The 18585-nt window shown below is 48.8% G+C and overlaps 1 protein-coding gene across 1 annotated transcript in view; it reads right to left on the bottom strand.

The window, feature by feature from the left end:
• LOC128271740 (uncharacterized) overlaps positions 1–18585 on the bottom strand; it is a 130008-nt gene that overhangs the window by 17021 nt on the left and 94402 nt on the right. Inside the window, exons 3-5 of the mRNA XM_053009368.1 lie at positions 8884–9110; positions 5862–5908; positions 4955–5076 (exon numbers count right to left, since the gene is read on the bottom strand). Of these exons, the coding sequence (XP_052865328.1) occupies positions 4955–5076; positions 5862–5908; positions 8884–9110 (396 nt within the window). The remainder of the gene's footprint in view (positions 1–4954; positions 5077–5861; positions 5909–8883; positions 9111–18585) is intronic.

Below are 18585 nucleotides of genomic sequence, written 5' to 3'. Positions count from 1 at the left end.
GATGCAATCAGCAAGCGCAAAACAGAGAGAGTGCAACAGAGCGAACGGAAAGGGCCGGGGGGTGGAGGCCAAGGAAAATCACGCCAGGTGGCCCCCCCCTCGGCCGAAAGTGCGAAAAGTGTGTCCCGCAAAAGCAAAAGCCCCCAGCAAAGAAAACACATTAAGCCATTTTTCAAAAAACACCGGACACCGGAGCCGGAAACGGTGAGTAGAGGGAAGCCGGCCCTCGTTGGCGCACGAAAAAAAATTAAAAGCGGCGGTACCGTGCAGTCGGAAATAGCCCCACCGGAAACCGTTTTTGGGAAGCCATGCGGTCAACGCGGCGCGAAACGATCACCTCTTCCGCATGCGAAGCTGCAAAGTTGAACAATTTGCATAATAAATTAAAAGATTTTTGTTTTCTCTCTCCCTCTCTCTTTCTCCTCACGCTCTCTCTCGTTCTCTCCGAGGGCGTCCTGGGTGTCGCGTTGCGTTGGTTGAAGTTTGACAAAAAACAAAGCGCTCCCAACACTTCCTAAGTGGGCTACCCAAAGTCGGTCTTTCTTCGGAGTCGGTGTCGGAGCCGGAGCCGGAGTGTGCGCCCCTGGCCAGTTCGTGGAATGTGCCGCCCAGGGTGCGGCCAACTGTTTCCGGTCATTCGTTTCAACTAGCGAGTGAATCAAAAGTCACGAAAAAGCCGCAGGGCCGAACGAACGAAATCACTACTCATTTTCTTTGCTCCACCGCGGTGAGTGTCGCGTAACGTTTCTGCTGCATGCACTTCCGCTGCAGTCCTTGCACGGGGACCGAACTTTCGTCGCATGCACTTAACTCCCGGCCACCCGACCCCGGGAAGCAATAATGGAAACAGTACATTCATTATTTCCGTACCCTAGGTGCAGCAGCGTGCAGGTGCTTGGCAAGGTTTTAGTTAGACTTCAAACTTAACCTGCTGGTCAGGAGTGGAATTGCATTTCACAGTTCTGCAAATGAGTAGTGATTTTAATTTAAACCATGAAAAATAAAATTACGCTCCAGAAAGAGCACGAAAAATCCCTAAAACTGTTTCATTCGCTGATATGTCCGGACCGCTTGAGTTCGATATAATCCTAGCGGAATTAAAGATGTTAAACGGAGTAAGAACATTAACCAACAAATGGATTAATGGAGCGGATTTCTAAACTGGTTCCGTGTTTGATCATAGATTAAATCACTAACACCGATTTGTTGCTGATTCAGATAGGTGTCTGAAGCTGTCAAATCCAAATGAACCGGATCTTTTGCATCGGTATGTTACAATTGACAGAGACTTACCACAAGAGTCTGTAAGGACTTCGCAGAAAGCTTGTCAGAGATGAAAACGTCGGCAGAGCAAGTTATAAATCTAGTTTAGTATGCAAAGGACATAATAGACATCGACCACTTTGGAAAAAGGAACAAACTGCAGCTAGCTAAAGCTAAAGTGCAGCAGAAATAATTGGAATTCCGTCGATTGGAGCCAAATCCTTTACCCTGAACTATCTACAAAAGGGTACTATGGCCCTAATAAACACAGACCTATCCTATAAAAATCCATAGAAAAACTTCCTAGCAGCAGCCTTAGCTTGTCGTCTGCTTGGGGAACATCTATCAGACGTCACCGATGTCCGACGGAACCGTTTTGTGATTATGTTGTCTGTCACCCTTTCGGAGAGCGAAGACACAAGCGAAGAAACACTTGAGGACAATCAACAAAATGCGCCATTACAGTATAATGCAACACGCAAGTCAGCGGAGCGGGTCATTGATGAGTCACCATCTTTTCTGCTCTGACTGCTGCAGGGACCGTTGTTGGAACCATGAGAAAAAAACACAATACATAAAAGGCACCATGCGTCTCCATCGAGAGGCACGATGATAGCGAAACTTACGCCAGACATTCATCCGTCACAGCCCGTCCGGAGATTTTGCTCCGCTGCCTGTCCGGAATGTCGATGTGACAAATGATGCTGCTAAACCGTCCAAGCGTCCAACCCATTATGGGGTCTCGTCGAAAAACAACCACAGAGAAACTTATCTACCAAACAACCCCCCTTCAGCCATGGGCCAGAGGTAAAGAAACAAAGCGCCGGATCTGAGCTTTTGCGCCAGACGGAAAGATCCTTCACTTCGTCTTTGAAAAACGGTAAAATTCTTGACTCAGCATGGGCACAACTGCGCACTGTACTTTAGGATGTTAGAATAGGATATTCTCGACGGCACATTCATATATTTTCGGCAGTAAGACCTTACGGGATGAAGTAACGTAATTAGAGGCATACTCAAAGCTCGCACGCCTCGCACGACGATTATGCAGGAGATGCAGAATGAAATATGTCACATCCCATCGGCGCGTACCATGCGCCCCCAGGGGTTCGTGTCCATAAGGGATGAATAATTAAAAATATGCTGAAGATATTCCAGCACTCCATCTTGCTCCGGTTGCTCGAAATTCACCTACTTTTTTTCGCCTCCCCATAAGGTCAACAGCCGCGCACGGCATCTCGGAGGAGTAAGGCCAGGCCACCATGCTTTATACTACATTTTAAGAGCCCCCTGGTGAATCATTAAAACCCGAAAAGGTCCTTGCTCCCTCCGCCCGTGGTCCGTGTAATCATACAAAGCCCTTCCAGCGCACTGTGAGGAGCTGACTGTTGCATTGTCTGCTGGCAGATATTACTAACGGCCACTGCCCCGGCAACGGCTGCTGGCAGTGTGGCGTCGCGCTTGTGCTGTTCGCTTTGAATTGTGAGTCCAAAAGCTCAAGAGTGTGACGCGGCTGGCTGCTCACACACACACACACACAGATGTATGATTACGATTTTTTTCGGTGCACGTCAGCCAAAGCGGAGAAAGTACGACGTTCCGCGGCGAGTAGTGCGTCTTCTGTGGCACACAAACACTTCAGCCGGTCGTTCAGTGGTCCGAACGACCGCACCCCACCGGTGGCTCTGAAGGGTTATGTGCTACCGGTGGAGCCCGGATAAGGCGAAGCCAGTGAAGGGCCAACTCATAATTATGATTGCTATCGCGCTTGCTTCGCGCACTCGCAAAGAATATACGAAACGTATATTGGAGTCCAAAACCCCAAAAAAAAAGAAAACACAAATTCAAGTGGCAGCGCCGCTGAATAGCACCGTTTCTTGGGAGCACCGTGCCGTGAGCGTGGCGTGGCATGGCGTCGCCTTATCTGACAGCAACAGGGGACGCATAATTTCGTGATCCCTCCAACACTCCAAACGCTCGGCTGGCCTGGTCGAACTAAACAAAAAACAAGGACGAACTTTTGTTGATGGGCTTCCTCCCACGGTGTAATCCCGCAGAGCGCCGTGTGCGTAGAAACGGTGAAGCCCCGACGTTACGGTGCCTCGCGAGATGGAAATCTTAATAAGGTGAATTTTTTTGTCTATTTTTTCGGGCTCTTTATATGCAAAAAACCTCTCTTTGTACTTTGCACCATCACCACATTGGCGTAAGGACCACCGACCGATAGAGAGAGAGAGAGCGGAAGGTAGTAAAGCGGTTCGGTGCACACCCGCATGCATACACTTTCTTCAGCATCACAACCGTAATTCGTTCGCGTCGGCGAGCGAGTGGCGAGGCCCGGTCCACCGGTGCCGGCCACAAAACATAATTAAAATTCTGCCCCTGGTCCCCGGTCGAAAGATGGCATTTCACCTTTCGCAAAAATGGTGCCTTCCGCGTTGTTTAAAGCCTTTGAACGATGGCCGCCGCATGTATGCTGGTGGTGGTGATGCATTGCTGCAGTTCAAGGAGCTCCCCGTTTTTCAACACACACCACACACAACAATGCGCACCACAAATTTAAAGGTTACCGAGCAGAGCAGCCGACATACTTGTCGTAAGGCGGAACTTCCTTTTACTTTCTACCGACGCTACTTCGCCGCTTTCACTGCGGCAGACACACGCGGAAACCGTCTACTCGGCACTTCCTTTTTGCAACGACAAGAGCAGCGAAACAGCGTCTCCTGGAACGGTTTCACAACGTACCGTACGAAGGGGTCGCTCCATGGAAAGGATGTGCATCGCAAGCAACCGCGCGGGAACGCGGAAACAAAGAGCAATTAAAACCTGAAACCGTGCGCACCTCCAGAAGTGTTCGGCTGCGATGCAACAACGCAAGACGCGCGGGCAGATAAGACTCCCCTAATGTGACATGATACGTGCTGAAGTTGTTGCACATCGTCTGGTGCACAACAAAGCGAGCACCAGGAATGCACTTGAGGCGTGCACTTGAACGAGTGCTTACTCAGCGTGCGGTGCACGGATCACTGTCTCGCTCTCTCTCCCGAGGGGGCGGAATGTCTGGGACGAAATGTGTCGAACGCCACTTGCAGCACCCGCCATACTCGCAGGTACCGGAAGCCCACGGAGGAACCGGCGGAACACACCGGCACTACGTCTCAAGGGTAGCGCATCGACAGCTTCAGTCATTTTGTCAGCCGACCTCCACCACATTTACACACGAGGCACCATTTTTTCCGTAAGAATCCTGCGCTCAAATAGGGGACGTGCGTGTCCTGTGTCGCGATGAACAGATAGCAATTATTACTAATGCATGTGTGAGTTCAGACGCTCCCGGCGCACTGTTGGTGGCGTCGTCGTCGCCGCCCCTTGGTGTTCGTGGTGTGGTGAAAGTGTGCAATAGTGTCGCGCACCGTGCGTACCACCCACTTAACCTTCGTCATCCGGGGGGGACATCCGACGGCCTGCAACAACCTTGCCGTGATCCCCGGCGCGGCCGTGATGCGTTCGGCAAACAGAGCAAAAATCGATAACATCTTTCCGGCGGAGATGTGCGAGGGACGAAACAGGCGCTAGTACCGCTTCAAACGGACTCAATATTTTTAAGGTGGTGGCCCCGCACGATTACTTCTCCTACAACGGGCAAAGCAAAGCAAATACAACGGAGTGCCGGTTAAGAGTGTATACCTACCCTGGACTGGGTCGCAGTGCCGCCGCTGGTATTTTGATTCGATCTATCACGCCTATTAACAGTCTTTAATCCTCTCAGGAGCCTCGCCAGAGTTGTCCGCTTTTTGCTCGTCTCCCGACCGTCTGCAAAGAGGAAAAAAACGGTGAAACGGTTGAGTCTCACGCTGAGGAGAGGCTAAGGAGTTTGCTGAGAGTCACGGCGCACAGATCGTAAGTGCGCAGACCGAAAGTGGCAGACTGGTAAGCTGGTTCTGGCCATCGCCTACTCATCATCGACCGCCACTCAAGTGGTCGCCAGTGCTGAAGTGATGCCATTTCGGTGAAATATGAAAATATACTTTGCGTCGGTCGTCGTTGGACGCAAACGAAATGAGCCTGGCAGCGCATGGTACGAATAAAAACAACGGTCACAACAACGAAAGTGTCCGCCGCCACCGTAATCCGATGATTATGTGCTCCGGCCGTGAGTGTCCGTGCCGACCATTTCACGGATGATTCGCTGCTGCCACTACCGTCACCGTGCTCTTTCACACCGGTGTCTCGACTCTGGCGTGCATATTTTGCGTCTGTTTCGCTCGATGCGAAGCGGCCACTTTCGCCGAGGCGCGACGCGACGCGACCCGATGTCGATGCTGCGATGCCGCGGCGAGGGTTTTTGGATAATTTATCTCAATTATTATGGCGTTTTTGTTGTGTGCCGCGGAAGCGATGATTTATTTGGCGTTAAATTAGACAACCGATGGCTCCCGATGGCGACCTCTGGCACGCTAATGGGGAATAAAGTGGCTAAGTGAATGCGCACCGCACCGAACGGGCCGCCGCCGCCGCCGGTACACCTTCCGCACGCAGCACGAGCGGCAGTCCGCGGATGATTGACAGTGGGAAGGCACACTCAAGAGGACACTTACCCGTTGGTGGAAATTCGTAGAAGTATGCTGAACGTGGGCTGAGACAGCTGAAAAGAGAGGAAAGAAAAACAAAATAAGCACAACCAGCCGATCAATGAGAGCTGTCAAGTGTTGGGGCAATTAGTTGGTTTCAAATAATGGCAAACAAATTATTCTGATACAAAAGCCATTTTCCATTACTTGTTCGCCAACAATGCTCGACACGATAAATGAATGAAATGAATGGAAATAATGTATTATTTAAATTGAATAACTCTCTTTTAACCAAGAAAACAATTCGGACTTATAAAAGGAAGAATTGAAAGATGTTTTCAAACACATTGAATAACAAATGTCTCTTTAGCATTCGTTTCGAAAATGTTTAAACTTTCATAATCAAATTCCCTATTCAAACAGCCCATTTAGTGCTGACAGTAAAAGTTATATTCATTTTAAAAAAGGACACGAATACACAATCGATAAATTGGCGATATTTCGTCCTGCTCCGAAAGGCTCGTTTGCTGCTCTAAAGCGTCGACGGCATGATTGTAAATTTATTTCCCGACGGTGTTGCGCGCCATTAAATTATGCGATGAACGGTGCAAAATTCGATTGTTTGGCCCATCTTTACGGCAACTTTCATGGCATACGAGAGTGTGCGTGCGTGCGTGTGTGTGTGTGCCCGTCGGTTCGGGAACGTGGGGCTAATCATGCATTTGATTCCGGCGCAAACTGCGGCACCGGCACCACCGGGTCGGTTGTTAAGAAGATCGAATGTTTGTGCATATTCCGATTAGCCCACTGTCATCACGTTCGGGCCACCATCCTCTCCCCTGGCCGGCGATCCGCGGGCCACACAGGACATCATATCGGTTCGTTTCACGGAGGCCGCCCGCTGCATAATTGAATATACAAAAGGGACCCCTAATGGGTGCCACAGGGTACACGTTTTTCACGCGGGATGCGGAGGACACGGGACGTGCCCCCCCCCCCCCCCTTCACCGGGGTGACACCGGTGAAATAAATGATCATACCTTGTCTGCTTTTTCGGCCATTTGCTAATGAAAAGATGGCTCGAAAATTCCACTTCCTTTTCACTCACCAATGGCCGTCACGCCTTCCTGTGCATGTTGAACGGCCCAAGCGGTGCCATGGGGGCCATGAAAATGCAATTGATTGCAAAGTGATACGCGATGGCCTACGGTGTGCGGTGGCAACGGGGCCGCGTATCCTTCTTTTATCGCCCGAACCGTTCCGACCCCCGTGCCCATGCGCGAGGCACTGAATATAAAGCGGAAATAAAACAAATTCTGCCCACCACCACCACCACGGAACCCCTGGGGCTACCGCTGCTGACTGCCATCCAGCCGAGCCGAGCATAAAAGGGGGTACCGAACCGGAGGTCCCAGAACCGAGCCGGAGATCTCGCACGCCAATAAACAATCATAGGCGTTTGAGATAAAACATGCATCTATAATAATATGATATATGAATAATTTATTACAATATAATCGATACGAGCGCCACGTACACACACATACACGCGCGAGTGCCAACATGGGCTGGGCGCCATGTTGAATAGCAATTGTGACGAAAATTTTGTAGTCGAACGGGCAAAAGTCACACCCGTCGCTATGCGGTGTTCGTGTTCGGCTGATGACGCCGTTGAAAGTGTGATTCTTTCACGTGTTTTTCTCTGCTATTGACGCTTTTCAACCGTTTGTGTCATAAATCGACGGCGCCCATATGACCGGAGTGGCCTACAGAGCGAGGATTTCAGCAAACAATTAAGTGCTTCCAACATTGAAAACTACAAATGGTCGTCAAACAAGGCTGGCAAAAGAATGAAAGTGTGCCGCTTGTGAGTAACTTGTTAGGGTCGTCCTGTGTTGAATTGATTATTGTCAACTGGTCGCCTGATGCTGGAGGCCCCCATTTAGTGTGATGCGATTACTATGCGCAACAATCGCAGTGATTGGCACGCGAACTGTGTATCGATTGTGTTCCGTTTGAACCACAAATAATCGGTGTAATGAAACCGAAAGTTGACGCAAACGTTGTGTAATGTAAAATGTAACGATTAATTAAATGCAATATAAGTGATGGTAAAAGGACTACACATTCAACATAAATGGGCCAACGTATAAATAGTTTGTCTTTAAAATAACGAGTTTTTTTTTAATATAAAAAGCTGCCATATCTATTAATTAGTAACATGATTTGAAAAGTCCGTTCTTCTTCTTCTTTTAAAATGCATCCAATTGGATGCAAATGGATGACAAATTGAAGAGTTATGTGCGTTTATGTGTGAGAAAAATTTTTGACGTGTACATTTTGTTTAAAACTTGGTAAAACATGTACCGAGACTAATAATTTGTTGCAACATGTTTATGGTGATGAGTATATGAGCAGACCAAGCAGTTTTTGTGTGGTATAAACGATTCTCTTCATGAGGACTTGGAAGACGATGAATGCCCTGGGTGTCCACAACAGCGAAATCATTCAGAATTGGTGGAAAAAGTTTGTGAAATCATTGCTGAGGATGGAAAAATTTAGATAATGATTTGAAGTAAAGAAAAGTTTGTTCGTCCGCATGAATTAACAAACTACCAAAAGGATACGCTTTAAACTTTCTAAAGACATGAATTAAAAAGCCAAAAAGGACATCAAAATTCCATATTTGCCTCAACTGTCACCATGCGGCTGTTTCCTTTTCCCTAAGCTCAAATTGCCTATGAAAGGATCATTTCATGACGGCATTCCAGCGATTCAAGTGATTGTAACACGGCCTTAAATGTACTGACACATAAATGCACATAACTTGAAATTTGCATGGAATTGAATGCGTCGGAAAGAGAAGGACCTTCGAAATTAACTAACAGAAGGTGCTGCATTTTAAATACAAAAAATAAATCTAATTATTGAAAAAACGTACTGTGAATGCAAAAGCATAACCTAAAAAAATAGTAAAAACAAAAACGTAACAAATATCATCTCAATCATGCCGGCAAATTACTGTAGCATTCGGTCGGCCGTGGGTTACCTTGGCTGTGCTGCCGCACTGTTGGCAGGTACGTTGGTGGAATTTGTTGATTGTTGGGGCTGCTGCTGCTGCTGCTGTGGATGGAGCTGCTGTGGCTGTTGCTGCTGTTGTTGCTGCTGTAGCTGTTGATGTGATTGGAGGGTCGTTCGGGCCACCCTGGGAGCGAACACTCCGTAGCCGAATCCATAAATTTCGTCCTCCTCCTTGTCGGACAAACAGCTGGAGGGCTGAAACGGAACGGCGAGAAAAGCGAGCATAAAAACCAAGAGAAACACGAGAAACGCAGAAACGGAACGGACTCTACGCAGTGACGGACTCTGCGCAAGACGCACGCTTCCTTTGGCGCTCCCTTCTCGGGCGGTGTAAGCAGGAGGGCGAGGCGAAGGCAGAGATAATCCCAGGCGGAGCTTGACGTGAACGCGGACAGAATTTGCAATTTAATTATTACAATTAAACGTGTCTCTTCGGATTGTCTTTTCTTTCTCCTCTTCTCAATCTTGCCACGTGGAATGCGCCGTGCGCAGGGGAAGCGAACGGGGACGGTCGCCACCGGTCCCTCCACACAGCAGCCGGGTGGTTGCGTCCAGCGGCAAAGTAATCTTTTTAGCGCTAAGAACATCTTCTTCACGTCTTCCACGGCCACACAGCGACCGGGAGGACCTGTCGGGCCAGTTTCTCGCAGGGGACTGTTATTTGCTTTGGGCAGCCGCATTCCTCTCTCCCGTCGGCGGCGGCGGCAGCGGCGGTCTCGGTCGCGATTCCGTGCCAATCGTGCCTTGTCATTAGGGCGACGGAAGCAGATGGCGCTCGCTAGGCGATCAATTTCCCCAAATGGATGCGTTTACATTCGGCTAATTCGCTGTACGGCTCACCGGGAACCACCGCGCACTTCAAGCTGTCCGCAGGCTGACATTGCGGACCCCACGCAGAGGGCCGCAACGAGACCTTACAACAAACAAGCGGAGCGCAGAGAGGTACAGAGAGAGAGGGAGCGAGAAAGCAACATACAAATGCAACGCCAGGAGCTGTACACAAAATGGCGAAGAAAATGAACGCATCATTGGCGGTAATTTGCGCGAGTTTGAATTCGGCGCAGCTGACTGGCCGGATGATGCTGGCCCCAAAACGCTGGCCGCTCACGTAGATCGATTCGATTTGGGTGGCAGACGGCAATTAAGGAGCATTATTTACGGTGCAAGTGGCAAGAATCTGCCCGCTACACGTTAGTCCGCGGGGATGGCAGAATTGGGTAAGGTTCCGCCGCCGTACCACTCCGTCTGTCGCCACCTGTTCTAAGTTGAGATGCTTCGAAGGTGCGCCGAGGACCAAGCTGCGTCGAAACAGAAATCGGATGAATCGTCGGAGCAAATGCTGCGAGTCATGTAGCTGCGCAGTTGACAGTGGAATGAAATTTTGTTTCAACTACCAATACTTTACAAGGCGTCATGGAATTACGACACGACATGAGTTTTAGTTTATTGATCAAACCAGGATTTAAATTGCATTGCACACGGCTAGAAGCTGCGTTTTTATGCTCACTTTCAGTACAACTGCTTAAAACCGGTGGAGAACAAGGACGACCAATGGCAGCAACTGATAAGCAGCACGTTAACCGAATCAAAGAATTGTAAATCTTCGATTGGTAATCAGAGACCTTACTGGTTTTGGTTTAAAATATTGAAAGGTTAACAGTTAATTGATTGAAAAGTATAAATATTTACAGAAAATAGATTTAGAAGAGTAACTTAACTTGGTTTGGCTTGGCTTTCGAGTTGCAGCCTAGTTCTAGGAATTTTTTCACCAAAAAAGTATTCGATGTGCAAATGGATACCAATCTAATCATTGGCTCATTTTGCCTAACTAAAGTCTGAGCAATAGATGCATGGAGTTGGTGAAGTAATCGTGGAACAATTAAGGACACGAACACGCTGTCAATTGCGAAGTTTTATTTCTTGCATAGAGTTGATTCTGACAGCCATCGCACCGCAGTTATGTTCGTGGTGTTTACAGCCTTAATTGTTATTTAATGATTTAATCAGCAGCCCCATAAATCTGTTGCTCAGACTGCACTTAGCCAAGACGCAGCAGTGTTAGCAACTGATTTTAGTTCAATAAAAACAGCAAAGCCAAAGTCAATTCAGTAGCCCTCCGGAGGTCTCGTAGAGCAAGTTCATCACTTACAATTATGGATACAACTCCAGGAATTCGAATTTTGTTCAAACACCACACGATCCTATTCTCGTTCTGGACTTTCTCTTGGCGTAACTGACCGTACGTTACTTACCGAGTACTTGCCGGGTACGTAGATCGGCTGGCTGTGACTGTTGGGTAGGCCTCCGTGGCAGGAGCTTCCCCGGTGGCCGCGGATAAGCCCACCACCGCCGCCACCGGACGAGCTGTGGGGGCTCCTCTCCGACCAGGCCCGCTGACGTGCTTCTTCCAGCGCCGCCAGGACCTCACCGAACGGGGCCATCAGCAGCTCGCAGTACACCGACGCCAGCCCCTCCAGATGTCCTCGGCCGGCATCCTGGTGGGAAGAGGGAGAAAATAATACGAATAAAGAGGACAGCGATAAAGAGTTGCCCACCAGGCCCTCCACAGGCCATATAGTTTGTTAACAACAACAAATTAATAAACACCAGCAAGCGAGGCAAAAAAAAACCCGTCCAAACGGAACGCCGTCGGGCGGCAAAGACGTCGGCGGTCTTTGGCTCAACCCTAAGCTCCGCCCGAACCCGTTGCCGGCCCGAAAAGGAGTAGAGTTCGTGAAAACGGAAAACAAACCCGGTCGTAGCCGCCGCCACAAGGCGCATCCATTGTTTTTCGGCACTATTGTGAATTGTGTCTGTGGCTGGTGAGTGCAGCCGGTCGGGTCCGCCGCTTCGTTGGTCGGTGGTGGTGGCCCAACATAATGCATCGTGAAATTTGAGCTGCATTCAAAGGACGGATTTTTGCTGTTCACACACACACACACACCGGATTCGGCTGTGAAAGAGGCCGACAGAGAGGGCCGATAAAACCAGTGCGTCAAAGGGCTCAAAATCCGGAGGGATTGAATTCCGTGCGTCCACGGACCGGGCGATGGCAGCAGTCAGGGGGGCTAGGGGGATGGCGAACCAATCAGCGTGCCGCCTTCTTTCGTATGCAATTCGCGGCACACTTGACAGTTGAATGCAATCACGGTACACGTGTGTGTGTGTGTGTGTGTTGCAGTCGATCGTGCGGAAGAATTCGACAACGGTCTGGGACGGGGGCTTGGGACGACGACGTGTCTTATGGCGAATTACCTTTGATGCAACCGAACGACGGACCAGGTAAGGGACGCGCACAGCGACATCATTAATTAAGAGGCCAATTAAGGCCCGGTTCGCAGGCGGCGGCCTCTGCCTGGCGTGACGCTTTCGACGAAACCCGGAAAGTGAAAGGATTCCATTGTGTGTCTCCTCTTCCTCTTTGCTGCCTTGCCATGGGCCTCCGGAACAGGAAGGGGGTCTCACTAGCACGGGGGGCGGTGGGTTGAAGAGGTCTAGGTCAAGACACGGAACGCTGCCAATCTCCAACCCCTGCCGCAACCGTGGTCCTGGGTGTGTCTGCTGGTGGACGGCACACGCCGGGGAGGAGGTGGCAAAAAAGGAGCTAATGAAGTGTAGCGAACCGGGACTGATCCGGCATCTGGACACGCACACACGCACGCCAGAGTGGAGAGTATGTGGAGACAGCATTGTGTGTGAGTGTGTTCGAAATGCGACACCATCGCCACATACTTCGTCAAGGGCAATTCAAGAACACACAGAACACAAATTACCGACCGCAAACGAGGGTGGTGGTGGAGGGTGAGGTACCTAGGCACTCGCACCGAACGAACCTTTGCCAATTAAAGTCCACAGTTTTTTCTTTTCAGATCTGATTTGGATCAGGCCAAGGGATGCGTGAGAAGAACACTAAGGATGCAGGGACCAAGACCCCAGGAAGACCAGAGCGAAGGATGCTAAATTGGATTTGATGGACATACCTTAGCATTTGATGGCTTTGCGTGTGTCGAAAAACGTATTCGAGTACTTTCGAGCTTTCGAGCAGTTTTTTAAATTTAATTTCTGATCTTCAGTATCCTACTGGATACATCAGCCAAAGACACAACGACAACGGTATGTAGCAGAAACTATCCTCGAAAAGCGGATCGGAAAACCACAGCCTACTCGAGCGACGTAAAGCCTACTCGATTGTGAAAAATACTCCTGTTTTCCAGCCGCCGGTGCAAAAAAAAACGGAATACATCGGCAGAGTCAGAAAGAAGCGTCATCTTCGAAACACCAGACACGTCCGATGCGTTTCCACTCGTGCTACGGCCACGCGCCGAGTCCTTGCTTGGGGCGCGCCGAGGAAGCTACAAAACGGATAGAGAAACCATTCGGTTGCGAACCCGAACAATTGTGGCCACACTCGTTTTGTTTATGGCTTCCGCTAGGCGGCAGTGCCCTAAACTGGGCAACGTTTCGTTGCGCGCCGGTGCCCTCTTTTTTGCGTTCATTTTCGTCCAGGGTGTTGCGAGCTGCGTCGTTCGGCAACAATCGACTTCCGTTGTGGCGTGTCTAGCCGCTGCTCTCCCGAGGCATGTGTTTGGCATGCTCCAACATGCGCAACGCACGCCAAGGATCGACCGTGGATCAAAGGCAGCCCCCAAAGGCCTGGTGTGCTCCACATCCATGCTCGGCCACATCCAGCAGTTAGTGCAAAGAACTTTGCCGCACACACGCAAAGGTTCCGCCATTCGCACACGGTACCAACACACTAAAGTGCTCTGTTTTTTGGTTGCTGTTTTGCTTCACAAGTGCGTGGCGCGAGTTGTTTTTCCGATGTTTTTGTTTCACGTAAAACCAAGGCTGTGGCTATCCTGGTCCTGGCCCTGGGTCCTACAGTCTGCCGCAGCCGGAGGGCTCGCAACTTTGGGTGCTTTCTGACATGATTTAAATATGATTAGGGAAAAAAATGAATGAATATATTTACAGCATGTGCTGGACCGTGAGCCATTTTAACACCAGAGCGGTGACGGCGTGGAGTCTGGGTTGGAGAGCCATAGGGGAAAACAACGCACTTCAAACTTCAAGAGTGCTCGCCAGAAAGTACGGCCATTGTGGGAACGTTCCGGTGTAGTCCTGCTCCTGGTTCCGCACACGCGTTAACGTGTCGGTGTGTGCGCCATAAACAACCGGCACACAACTGAAAGGCAAATCTCAATTGCCTTCAACCATTGGTTAGATGTCAATTGTGCCGCAAACAAGGGCACGCTGAACTCTCTGATTTAGATAACGGAACCGTGTGAACCGCCGATTGCGGCCCGAATTAAGGATGAGTTTTTGTAGAACATAATTCACTTTCGCCGGCTGGCTTTCGAACCAGCCTACGTATCATTCGCGCCCGAAACGAAACGGTTCGCGCGGCAAATGAGCAGATTTCAATTATTGAAGCCGGGAGAGAACGAAATCGATCGATCGATCGATCGCTCCACATCCGGCAAATAAACCAATCAATCTCTCATCCCGATTAGAACGCGTAGATTTGAGCGCACTTCCGCCGTTCATCAACTGGCGCGCTCGGTCGGCGCTGTCACGCGGTGAGTGATAAATTACCGGATAACAACCAACTCACCACCCACCCAGCCGGGCGGCCGGTGCCGATGCGATGCCGAAAACCTCCCGAACCCCCCACCGAGAAGAGCGTTGCCGGATCGGAGATTTTGCTAAGCTAATCCAGAGGGCGAAGGAATCTACGTGCCGTTCGGGACATGCCAGATCCGGTCGATCGATTTGGCCAATTAGTATTGGTACGTTTCCGGGTTTTGGTGGGGGGGTGTGGGGGTTGCACACACTCCTCCGGGTAGCCGTAGTAAAAGTGAATGATAAAATCGTTTACGATTGTTTTAAATTAATCAACAGAAAATCGGCCCCCCAGGTTCGAAGAACCGTCCGTACTGGCGAAACTGTTGAACGCTGTTTTCAATAAACAGTGAACCAACCAAGGGTTAAAGGGTGCTTTATGGAGTGTTTAGAATTTGAATCATTGCAGAATTTTTGGAGGACGTTAGCCAAACGTGATCGGGTTACCGGTCTCTCTACATCTCTCCAAAACATGATATGACATGAGCAGAAAAGCTAAGAGCCTGACACTTCAATGGCGCTAGTCCTATTGCTTTCACCGCTTTTCCGGTTAGTAGTGATCTTCAAACGAAAGCGTTTGAAACTTCATAATAAGATTGTGAGTTTTTGTGCTAATTATTTTCAAGACAATGGTGTTGGCTTTAATTTCATGAATATTTGACTATGAGAAAGCTCTGTTCAACGTGGTTGGAGCGTTGCCTCACTGTTGACCAAAACCAAGATAAACCAAGACGTGTTGATGATTCTGAACAGCGTTTGGCCATTTTTAAAGCCATAATCATGTGGCGTTGTTGGAATTTTTGAGGGCCGAAATTGGAAAGAAACGGCCGCACATGGCAAAGAAAAAAATATTGTTTCACAAAAACAACGCACCGTTATTAGAAGTTAATCAATAATTAATCATTAATCATAGCTACATGCTACATGAATTGAACTTTGAATTGCTCTTACATTCACCGCATTGACCAGATTTGGCTACCAGCAACTACTGGCTGTTCGAAGACCTCAAAACATGCTCACCGGTATGAAATTCTGCTCGAATAAAAATGTTATTGCTGAAACTATTTTACTATTTTAAAGCCAAAGATAAAGATCGTTCTACAAAAGTGGAATTTAAATGTTGAAGCGGCGCTAGAATCATCGTGTAGCTGACGTTGATGAATAAAGCCATTTTCGAACAAAAATATGCGTTTTCTTTCTTAGGCTCGGGACTTATCAGTCCATGCGTTATTTCGTTGTGGAATTTAATTTCGCCAACGTTAGGCTTGAATTTGAAATTCATACATTGCTAATGTGGTGCCGGTTTCGTGGATCACTGATTTAGATTTGGCTAAGGTTCGTTTCTTTCCAGAGTGAGAGGGAGAGAGAGAGAGAGAAAACAATTGGCCGCCATGCTGTATAAGATTTTCCTTGCCAGAAGAGACCCGAAACCAGACGCAAATTGAAAACGCAGCCAACAAAATTCGGTGGCCACACCACCGCACACTGGCCCTTCGCAAACACACACACACCGGGGGTGAGTAAAATCAATATTACCACCACAAATGGTGCGTTTGGCACCTTGGTCGTGCCGGTGTGTGTTTGCCATTTTGTTGCCAGCCACGGCCACGAACTAAAACACACCCCGAAGGCGCGCACGGCCATCGAGAGAGGAGAGCTTTTATTAACTCGAGGCTCGGCTCAGCTCGGCTCGGTGGCTGGGTGGCAAAGCCACTTCCCCACTTCCCAGGACTATCCACAACACCACAGCGGTCTGGCACGTGGGCCGGTGGTCTGCTAGTCACCTCAGTGTACAAAAAAAAACAACAACCAAGGACTCCAATCGCCAACAACACCGGGGTCCGGGGCCGCGTCCTGGTGACCGGAGCTCCGCGTTGAATAATTCAGTCCACCGAAATGTCGAAAGCAATCCGGAGTGTGGATTCGTTTTCCGTTTCCGGCACACAGGTTGGCTTTGGATCCTTTTTATTTCTTTTTACTTTCTGCGCACTTCAGTCGGAGCCATTTTCAACTTCGTTTTGGATGGCCCTCTTGGACGCCGGAGGGTGGGCGATTTCTGTAGACTGCCCCTCTGCTGGCAGCCGTGTCTACCGTTTTGCAAGACCTGCGCCTACACCCCGCGACCACGCTGCCGCTGCTGCTGACGGAGGGAATGGACGAAAAATGTCAAATCGAAAACGTGCCCGGCATTCCACGGGAGACGGGCGCTAACGTCGGTGGTGGGGGAAAGAAAATTGAGTGGTTTTCCTGGGGCGCGGCCGAAGGGTGCCACTAATTTGCATACGGTACGGATTTCAATTTCCCACCGACCGACCGACCGGACGGCGGGAGGCTCAAAACTGTCGAGCCGGGTGTCAAACCGACTAAGAGGGGTGACTCGTCCGCCCAATTGAACTGGAGAGGTAGCGCGCGCGGTAGTCGCTGACTTGGTTCGGTGTTACCCTTGAGCGGGTTTGTCCAAACAAGATGAAAGATGACGTGTGCAGGGATTGCTTGAAGAGATAACTTTGGCCGGATTCGCAGCGTAAGATGCATCTGTTTTGCGGTTTAGTATAACAATCTCCACCGAGGTTAGCACGAATCGAAAGGCGCCCAATAATTTGACAATCATTTGATGGAATGATTGAGTCTGAACTTTATCGTTTCAAACACACAAACGGTTGCTAACCCCGAAACTTGGGGGTCTCGTTTTATAAGAAGCAACCGCTTACGTCAATTGTCCACCAGGACATTTGAGCGATGCGCTGTTGAAAACGAGAGAAAATCTCTTTACGCCTGTAATGTCCTTTACATCGTTAATGTGGTTCACAAACGTATGAGAAAACGTGACTCGTCTGTAGATCATCCGTCTGCCATCGAACCCTGACAGTGCATCAATTAAGGAGCAAAACTTTTAGTGAATAATAACAAACGCATGAGAAATCAAGTTTAAAGTGGATGAAATTACGCAAAAGAAATAAACAGAAGCAAGGTAAGCAAAACGGTAGCAGAAACAAAAGCGGGCATGTTCAAACGCCTTCAAATGTAAGTTGCCGACTTGAACATGTTTCATTTTAAGTTGAAACCCATTGCCAGATGGGAAAATAAGGTAATGTTGCCAAGAAAGCATAATGAGGAGGACCAAATTGACAGCTAGCTATCTGTTTGCACAGTCCGGTTTCATATTTTTGAACCCGATACATACAGACTACATGTGCTCACCTGCTCTCAGTGCTCGGTTATTAAATAAAACAACAGGATACACAACTCAGAGATTACAATCAACTCGCAACCAGGTCACAATAACTGGCGATGATGGATACAATAATAAACATAGCCCCCTTTCGGTTTGGTATTTTTTATACTAATCTTTTAACGGATGCCTCCATCAAATGGCGGATTTTTTTATTATATACTGACGAGCTTATTGACTCGTCCTCATGCTAGTGAAAACGAACGTATATCCTAACCTATAAGAGCAGCGACTTTACTTTCGGTGCGATAACGCACAATTCTTCATTCTGCAGGGGAAAAAATCAAATCAAACAAACAAGGATTCCCGGCGATATTCTACAGTTCTACGATCCATGCGGATACTCTACAAAGGAAGACATTAGCTAACGCGTTATTACTGAAATCGATATCTTCCCTTTTTGAGACTCCATCCATTTGAGAAAAAAAATCCATCAGTTTGGCTACTGTCGGGACTGAATTTAGAACTTTTAATGCGATTTTGCTATCGAATCTTCCTGCTAAGCGTTTTGTCAAATGAACACTCGGACATACAGAACACCTTGCTTTTAATACACATGTGGATGAATAGCGAATAAATAATGTAAAAAATGTAATTCCAGAAGCACGGTGAAATGACCCATTTTTCCCAACACATTTTGAGAACCGCGCTTGAGGGATAGCTGTCCCCGTGCACCAACCAACACCAACGGTTCCCGAACATTCCGCTGTTCCGCCAGCAGACGAAAGTTTGCGACAAATCATGTTTGCAGCCCGCGCACGAAGCATGTTCGGTTTAATTAGGAAAAGCAAGAAAAAAAAACATAGGTTCCCGTTA

This window comes from Anopheles cruzii, chromosome 3 (genome assembly GCF_943734635.1).
Source record: "Anopheles cruzii chromosome 3, idAnoCruzAS_RS32_06, whole genome shotgun sequence".
NCBI classification, from domain to species: Eukaryota; Metazoa; Arthropoda; class Insecta; order Diptera; family Culicidae; genus Anopheles; species Anopheles cruzii.
This window is presented reverse-complemented; position numbering and strand designations above follow the sequence as displayed.